Source organism: Emydura macquarii, unplaced genomic scaffold (genome assembly GCF_026122565.2).
Source record: "Emydura macquarii macquarii isolate MOO-44397 ecotype Brisbane River unplaced genomic scaffold, CSIRO-AGI_Emac_v2 contig_3240, whole genome shotgun sequence".
In the NCBI taxonomy this organism is placed as follows: domain Eukaryota; kingdom Metazoa; phylum Chordata; order Testudines; family Chelidae; genus Emydura; species Emydura macquarii.
In genome coordinates this window covers 4,895,863-4,905,210 of record NW_027133377.1, presented here as the reverse complement: position 1 = coordinate 4,905,210, position 9,348 = coordinate 4,895,863, and the positions used below count along the sequence as shown (strand labels likewise).

At 40.1% G+C, this 9,348-nt stretch overlaps 1 protein-coding gene across 1 annotated transcript; it reads left to right on the top strand.

Annotated features, from left to right (window-relative positions):
* Positions 1–596: 596 nt before the first annotated feature.
* On the top strand, positions 597–2,492 carry FSHB (follicle stimulating hormone subunit beta). Its single transcript, XM_067532088.1, has 2 exons — positions 597–755; positions 2,256–2,492. The coding sequence occupies exons 1-2, from the start codon at positions 597–599 to the stop codon at positions 2,490–2,492; spliced, it is 396 nt and encodes a 131-aa protein (XP_067388189.1).
* The last annotated feature ends 6,856 nt before the right edge of the window (positions 2,493–9,348 follow it).

The window sequence follows — 9,348 nt, the reverse complement described above, 5'->3', positions numbered from 1 at the left end:
ACCCACCAAACTATACTAATATCCTTGCAAATCCTTAAGGTGTAAGTTACACATGATTTAGTATAAAAGGTAAGGTTGGGGCTTTGCTCTCTACAGCTATTCCCAGCAAAACAAGTTGAATACAGGTGAGTTTTCATCAGTTCTTGAATTAGGGGGGTTTGAAATTGCAAACATTGTATGTTTAATTGCTTTTTAAAAATAGATTATTCCTTACTGTTACTATTCCTTAATTTTAATGTATTTACACTATTTTTTTTTCATAAAAGGAAATTACCAGGATTCTTTGTAACAAAACTGAGATATAATTTATTCACTGAAAATGTCTTGATGTGTTGTAATCATTTTCTCTCAAAGAAGATAACTGGATATACAGTTCTAGTCATTTAACAAAACCAATTTCACTTAGCAATAATTCTATAGCTCTATTTTGCTGAATATGCTGTATGCTCCTCAATGTTGCTGAAAACTTGTTTTTGTATTACCATTGGTGGATAATATAAAGAACTAGGTTTTGTCTTTTTCTACAGAAATCTTATGTTGAAAATAACTCTATTTGTTCTTCTAGTATGCCTGAATTTTTTCCATTATGCTACAGGATGAAGCCAATTAATTGTTACTTGCTGTTACTTTGCTGGAAAGCAATCTGTGGTAATATCTGTGAGCTCTCCAATATCACCATAGCAGTGGAGAAGGAGGAATGCAGGTTCTGCATTAGTGTGAATGCCACTTGGTGCTCTGGATACTGCTTTACAAGGGTGAGAATTAAGTTGTCAAAATAATGGGAAGGAATTAGATACTCCCAAAAAACTAATATAAACAAGCCAGTCTTCCAGTCTGTAATGAATAGATTCAGGCAGGGTCCAGTTAAATGTGAAACAGCATTAAATAATCCCTGTGTGTTCTCAAGAGGAGCTGTGAATACAACACCAGTCTAGAAGTACAGAGAGAGAGGTGAGAAAGTGCTTGGTCTCCTTAAGTTCAGCATTTATTTAGCTGCATAAATTCAGCCACACAATTTCCCTAACTGTGGATTGTGTAAAGAACAAAATCACCCTTTAATTAATATGGTTTGAAAGCCACTTATCAACTGTCCTTCCTTCTCTGCATAAGTAAACACCCTACATTTCATGGAATATGTTGGTTTATGTATTAATTTTAAAAAGACTGTGCCTTATGACATGCATATTCAAGGCCCACTGCTGAAAGGTGCTGAGCACTCCTTTACGATACTAAGTGCTCCTAACCCTCAATGACATCAGGGCACTCAGCAGCCCATAGGAGTGCTCAGCATCATGCAGGACTGGGTATTAAGAGCCTTTCAGATGCAAGCTGATATGTGGAGGCAAATTCTGCTCTAAGTTACTCTGGCACAGCTCTCATCAAAGTAACTGGGAATTGCTTCTGTATCACTGAGGGCAGAATTTGGCCTTAGTGGTTATATCTCAGAGCAACTAAGAGTATACAGCATTTGGTAAAACAATACAAATTCAAAAATGTAATCCTTAGTAAATTCTGTAAAACAATCCAGTATAAAGTTTGACAAGTATTTTGAACCAAGGATTAGCATAAATGATTTATTATAAACCATGTATTTGTTTTCTCATAGTAAAGATGCTAACAAATCTTTGTGTTATTCAGTGTAATGAATGTAGGTTTTTGTATCATGAACCAGAAATATGCAAAAATATAAATATTAAAGATGTCCCCGAGCCTTAAAGTTTAGTCCAGATAGATCTTCCTCTCAGATTTGAGGATGCTCACATTTAGTGTCCTGATTTGATCCATTACAGAGATGGGACAGACTCAAAGTTTGTACAGCTCAGAACTCGGCCATATTTTGACTAGGGAAGACTCCAATCTAGTGCTCTGCCTTGTGCCAATTTTTATTTAACATAGGGCTGAAAAAAGATATAATCTGGTGGTTGCATTGAAGTTTACATATCCAATCATTACCCAATAAATGTCTGTGCCTTTCATATAAAAGTTATTTGAGATCTACAAACAATAATCATTTAGCATTACCCCATAGCTGCATGTGTTTACTACATCAGTTCTTTGAAAGGAGAAACTGGAAGATGTGGTTGTAATTTTAAGGACCTGTTCCAAAGCCTAATAAGTCAGTGGGATTCTTTCCATTGAGTTCACTGGGCTTTGAGTCAGGTCCTACATGCAAATGCTAGTTTTTACAAACTCTGAGAAACATCAAGGATCTCAAACTAATTTCAAATCTAATATTGCCTTCCTATCATTTCCAGGATCCAGTGTATAAGTACCCACCAGTATCATCTGTTCAACAAACATGTACTTTCAAGGAGATTGTTTATGAAACAATGAAGATCCCTGGCTGTGCTGATCATGCTGAATCATTTTATTCATACCCAGTGGCTACAGAGTGCCATTGTGAGTCATGTGATACTGACAACACTGACTGCACTGTGAGAGGCTTAGGGCCAAGCTACTGCTCCTTCAACCAAAACCAAAGCAAAGAATAAGGAGTACTTGAGACATTAGTTTAGATTTGGTTTTCTGTTTTAAATATTTAAACATATTGTATTAAAATGGTACAAAAAGGGAGGGACAACAAACAAAGCAATTTGCATACAGCCAGGTTTAAAACAATTATATTAGCTATATATAAAATGGAGAACTACATATCGTATTTGTCTTCAGTGACTTCCTCTCACCTTCCAAATCAAGTTCAATTTCCTTGTGGTCAATTTGGTTGCCCTTACCTCATCCTATACTACCTTCTCTTCTTGACACTCTTCCATGCCTTCTCCCCTCGTGGCTCCATTTGTCTCCTGCTGTCCTCCATCTGCTCTCATCTTCACATCTTATTCCATGCCATCCCTTTTGCTTCAAACAGCTTCCCACATACCATGCATCCCCTCGTTCCACTCCCCACTTAGAACACATTTATTTTGAAAAGCCTTCCATCAGTGAGCTCCTTCTCAGCAATGCCTGCACACCTATTTTTTTAACTGTTATCATGTATATCTTCATTATCTAAGTTAGACTGTAAGCCCCTCTGGGCAAGGACCTTAATTTTTAATATGTTTTGTAAAGCATCATGTACACATGCTATAATCTAAAAATATTAATAGCTTGTTCATTACAGGGATCTAGACACAAAGACCAAGAGTAATATTTTCAAAAATTCCTTATTGTAGCTCTACACAGCAATTAAACACCCACAGCTGGCCCAGGTCGTGTAGAATTGCTGCAGGCTGCAGGCCTGTAGAATTGCTGTGTAGATGTTCAGGTTCAGGCTGGAGACCAATCTCTGTGACCCTGCAAAGGGGGAGGGTCCCAGAACCTGGGCTCCAGCCCATGCCCAAATGTCTACATTGCAATTAGACAATCCCATAGCCTGAGCACCGCAAGCCTGAATCAGCTGTCGTGCTCTCGCCACAGGTGTTAAATTGCAGTAGAGACGTACCCTCAGTCCCGTTTTCAAATGTGAAAATCAATTGAAAGTCAATGGGAATTACACTTCTAAGTCACTTTTGAAAATGGGACCTCAGCTCCTCAGTCACTTAGCTGCTTTTGAAAATTTTACCTCAGATATTTTCAGAGTCATCATATTTCCCCTTTATTGTAGAATTGTACACAAGATCTTTCTAATCTAGGCCCCAATCCTGCGACGACATCACTGTTTTAGATGCTATAAAGTAGTCCCACTGACTACTCATAGTGTGTAAAGTTATTCACATGTACATGTCTTTGGCAGATAGGGGTCTAGGTTGACAAGATCCCTCCTTCTTGCATACATTCCACACAATTAACATAATGATAGATTTTTAGATCTTTACAATAGTAAATCAACAATTTGTCTTTTTTGCAGTGGTGGTATCAGTTTAATATTGATTTTATATGGCATATTTCTCAGACTAGTTGAGAAAATGTTTAATCCATTGTAAGTACCAATGGATATTGATGCTTAAGGGCATTATACATATAATTATCTAGGGGCGTTTGTCTGTTAATAGGGAAATCTCTCTTATCCATAGTATTTAACTTATATAACTTCTAAGACTTTTTTAACTGAAAAATAGTTCTCATCACAATTTTGTTTGTGAGATATGTACTTTTGGATCTACTGAAGTTATAAGAGACAGCACAATAATATATATTGAACCTGATTCTCTCTCATAGACCAGTTTTATACTCAAGTAACTTCATTGATGTTAACAGAGTTACTGCTGATTTGCATTGGTGTGAGATCAGAATCAATCTAATTACTCAGATTGGGCCCCAAACCACCACCTCTTATTGAGGCAAGGGAATTTTATTTGAATAAATATTGCAAGATCAGGTCTTTATTTGCAGCAAACAAGAGAAAGAAAGAGAAAATAAATATGCCTTCAAAAGTGCTTCTGTAAATTCTATCTGTGCCTGTTTATGCCTCTTGGAATATTAAAAAGGATTTTGTTGCACTTGCATCATATTATTCTTCTGTAATGGTCTTATTGAAAAAGTTATACTCCATCTGGGCATTTATCTTTAAAATATGTTTCTTAAACAGTATTCTTCAAATCAAGTATGAAATCAAGAAAAAAAATCAATAATGTTGCAATCTCTTTTTAGTAATTTGCCCATCTAAACTGTGTTTGCATCTGCTCAATATTGGGCCAGATGGGATCCCACAACCTATTTTAAAAACAGATACATTTTATCCAGTAGAGGGCAGTGGTACATTATATAATTTTAATTAAATGGGCCAGAGACTCAAAATCAGGATTATAGTTAAAGGAAGACTTTTGTTAAACTATGAGGAAAATAGAGCCTCTCCATAGCTTATGTCTGCCTTTTCTCACAATATAACATACCAATAAAAAACTATATAGGCTTCACTTCATCCTCTAAGAAGTACAACCACACTCTGGTTTTAACAGCACACTGAAACTCTGCTCCAAAGAGTAAAACCGAAAATGAAGGTTACTGAGGTGAAACACTAGGGTTATCATAACTCTGACATAAAAAGCCATGATTGTTAATGATTGCAAGTTGTCACAACTTCACTTTACATCCCACCTGCACCTCCTATACCTGGGCTTTGCCTCAGTAAAGACTGAGTAGGGAGAGCACCTCCCACTCAGTTATCATATCATTTCGGGAAGTACTGTTCCAACCCATTCCTCTTAAATTGTGAAATCAACAGTATCTCTGACAGGACATTTTGGGACACCTACTGGGAAAACATGTTTTAAAAAGGCTAGAGAGCTGCACAGTGCCACACAACAATGCTTATGTTTGTCAGAACTAGGGCTATAGAAATGAAGCAAAATGATTTCGAAGCAAAATATAATTTACTTGTTGAATTTACTGTCTTTTTCTGTTTGTCAATTACCCATAAGCAACTTAGGTGTTCACAAGCATGTTCACCCAGGGTTAAAGTCACACCTATACAGAGGGCCAACCCAAAGCTTGTGCATTACCCTTCTTGTAGTCTTTCCATTGGATTCACTGAACTTTGCAGTGAAAAGGGTCTTATGCGGAACCTAAATGGTGCATAGGCCTTGACCTGGCCCTCTACACTGGGGAGAATTTCTCCCCCAAACATTTCTTTGACTACTACTACTTCTGTAGGTTGTCCACCAGCAATTCATTGCCACTAGTGGGTCTTCAGAGTTTCTGCTTGATTGGACACATACTGCAGGTAACATGCTACAGCTTTTATTCTCCATTGATTTTAAGACCAGAAGTATGCATTAGATCACTTAGCCTGATCTCCTGCATATCACAGGCTGTAGAATTTCACCCAGTCAGCACTGCCTTGAGCCCAATAGCTTGTATTGACTAAAGCATATCTTTCAAAAAGGCATCCAATCTTGATACAAAGACATAAATGGATGGAGACTTAGTAATTAATTCTGATGGACACAGTTTAAATATTCAAATTTTGCTTTTCACATAGTGTCCAGTTTGTTTAAAACTCCTTACATGAATACCCTTGCCACTAGTCTGTCACTCAGATGTCCACAGATAGTAAACCCAATAGAGAATTGTGATGGGGTGTAGAGGATGTGGCCTGTCCCTCCCTGTCAATCTCAGAGGGAGGCCATGCCCCCTCACTGCTGCACCTGTGTGGGCAAGCTTTAAGAAGAGGATTAGCTCCCAATAGTCTCTGGCCCCGAGTCCCTCAGGCAGGGCAGGGCAGGGCAGAGCAGAGGTAAGCCCAGCAGTCTCTGGCCCAACTAGGCTTCTCAGGCCAGGGTGAGGCTACCATCCCAGGGGTGGGGTGGCAAGGGGGGAGGAGACACAGGACCTCCTGACTCCAACCCATCCCAGCCCAGGGCCCTATCAGTAGTAGAGTGTTCCACCACTGGATCAGCAGGGCTCCAGCCACAACTCACTGAAAGGCACTTGAGAGGGACCCCGGCCAGACCCATGTCGGCTACCCCTGGGCTACTTCCTCCACCCCTGTGCCCGTGTACCTGAAGCCAAGGGTCATTCTTCACCTCCTCGGGGTACGTCGCCAGCAGCAGTCCAAGCAAGCCCTTGCCATCTGGGCTGTCCAACAGCTCAGGTGAGTCCTCACAGCAGCTAGGGTCCACTCCAGCAGCTCTCTCTGGCAGAAGATGTTCTTTTCCTTTAGCAGCTGTCACCTGTCTGAGCTGTAGGGCCTGCCCTTTATACTTCCAGTTCCTGTTTTAGCTCTTCCCCTCCATTTACAGCCTGGCAGGCAGGGCTTCCCTTGCTCCGGCCTCCAGGAGTTGAGTGGCAGTCCCTCCCTGTTAGTCTCGGAGGGAAGCCACGCCCCCTCACTACATGGGGCTTAACCCCCATCACCTACAAGGCAAAGGAAAGAACTCCAATGAGTTATGCTCTTCACCTAGGTGGTAATTAATTGATTGCTTCCTGGACTAAGGAAGTGGAGCTAGACCTTATAAGTAGACTGAGGGAGTTCAGGTAGGAAGAAGCCCTGGGAGAGGGTTTAACAGACAGGAAACAATAGAGAAAGAGCTCTACAGGAGCAGTGTGGGCCCCTACTGAGGAAACCCTGGAGTAGGCCCAAAAAGGGGATTACAGTGGTACCTCAGAGGGGTAATAAGGATATTACTTTGAAGAATTGTTTGGATTTTATTTGGACTTGTTTGTATTAACCTAACAGGAGTTTAGGTTTTCATGTGACTTGGAGCGAGGGCTTAGCCACAGAATACCCAGAAGGAGAGTCAGGAGAAGATGAAGGTGGGGAAAGGCTATTGTAGGGCTGAGGGAGAGCACAGTAGTGGGTGCTAGAGACAAGGACCCCATCCAATGCTTCAACCAGAGGTGAGGGGGTGCCTCTGAGGTGAAGATGCTGCACTACTACAAGCATGAACACCAATGGGTTATAAGGTCTAAAATGACTTCAATTTTATTATTTGAGCAAATCTTTGAAGTGACTTGCCAGGCTCTAGTTATTATGGTAACTAGATACAATGCTTCTGAAGTCTCACCATAAGCACTGTCAGTAAATGGGATAAAAGTTCTGAGATGCGTTACTAGTCAAACAAAAGTAGGATTTGCAAAGAGTTGGTGTAACTCTGTTCCCATTGAAGTCAATGACCCATTGCCTTTAACAGAATAGAGTTAATCCAGCAGGGAGTGCATTTAATCATCCCACACAAAATTATCACTTTAAAGGCAGGCTCTGCAGAAGGACTATGAAACTTGTCAACTTTTGTGTCCAATTCCACTAAGTTTGACAAACAAACATTTTAGAGAAGCTTTGAGCCGCAGTAGCTAGTGCACAACGTGTCACGTTAAAAGCTCTGATTAATTGTATCACTCAAATACTGAAAAGAGCTGCTGACTTCCCTCCTGTAATATCTCATGCGGTCCAGTTCAGCAAAAAATGTTTGGCTCCTGTCTCAACAAGACAGCAGGGGACCTGGGAAATCATCTTCTGTAGGCTTGTGTGTGCTTAAGTAGGATGAAGGCTGTATCACTTAAGTTGAATGAGGCACTGGGAGACACTTTCAATATCTTACATTATGCATCTAAGAGCAATTTCCAGCTAAGACAAACCAAGCTTTAGTGAGCTCACAGTGAATAAGCTAGAGAAAAGTTCCCCTTTTAGCTTTCTTAGTAGATCTGCTGCTTTCTACATTCTGGTGGGGTTCCCAAGTTGAATTTCAGCTGTGGTATTGTGCAGGACCATTTGTGACCAGTGTCTTGACTAGGGCAAAGGTTATTCACGTAGGGTGAAAGCAGCCACCAAACAGAACTGGGTTGGTTGATTTTAACATCTCAGACAGCGATTGTCTCTTCTTCTGTGCTTGTTGTGCACTCTTTAGTGCCCCATTGTGCTGGGTGCTGTAGAGTCTCCATGAACATTGACTGGAAGTTTACTATTCACATAAACTGTTTACTGTTCCCGTGAATAACTGGTGGTAGCATGAACACTCCTTTTCACTGGTGAACAGAAGTATCTGTGCACAAATTCTTGCTATTCACTGGTCACCATTCATTATTCTCCTGTTTTGAAAGTTTGAGTAATCTAATCAGGGAGCAGAAACACCACGTGACTTAGGTAACCTGTCACAAACCATGAAGAACTGAAATGAACAGTCTGAGTTTGTGAGCACCCAATAGGCTGAAATTAATTCACGTAAACCGGTCATTGGATAATTGGAAGGGGGAGAGAGTCTGTAAATGCAATTAGATTTGTCAAATTAACCTCCATCAATGAATAATTTGACCAACTCTTGGTTAGCCAGACTGACATACACTAGCCTTGTTGAACACTATTCACTTTATTTTATGGACTGCTGACGTGTTTAGTCGATTTGCCTTTCTTTCTCCTGCACGCTGTTCCTCGTAGTGTCTGTAAGTGAGCTGTCATATGATTAACGTGTTTGCTGTTGTCTTTTATTGGATTGCTTCAATGAAAATGTAATTGACCTTGGGGGCCTAGTTTGGAAGATGTTCTGCCTATGGAATTCCTGTTGAAGTTAAGGGAAGTTATCATTTGTGCAGATACTGGTTCCAGAATCAGGCCCTAAATGATGAAAAAGCCTTGATACATTTTTAAGATGAGATAAAAAATGACTCGCTGATACAGTACACAATGTGGTGCTTGCTACCTAATACTGAATCATGTTTACTGTGAGGAAACATTTATACATTGCACTATTAGTAATGGCCCAAATCCTATGTCCTTATTCAGTTGTTAGTCTTTTCTCAAGCTAAACTTCCATTGACATCAATGGTTGTTTTACCTAAATAAATAATAAGTAAATATCAAGGGCTAAATTGTGCCTCCCAAACCTGTTGGATATGGCCTAGTAATAGGAAAGGGGCTTGATCCTGAGATCCTTGCTCAATTTTTATTCAGCTCTTATTTGGAAAACTACACCTGAG

Coding starts and splice junctions, on each gene's coding strand:
- FSHB (XM_067532088.1), top strand. CDS start 597: ATGAAGCCAATTAATTGTTACTTGCTGTTACTTTGCTGGAAAGCAATC. Junction 756..2,255: donor CTGGATACTGCTTTACAAGG/GTGAGAATTAAG, acceptor TATCATTTCCAG/GATCCAGTGTATAAGTACCC.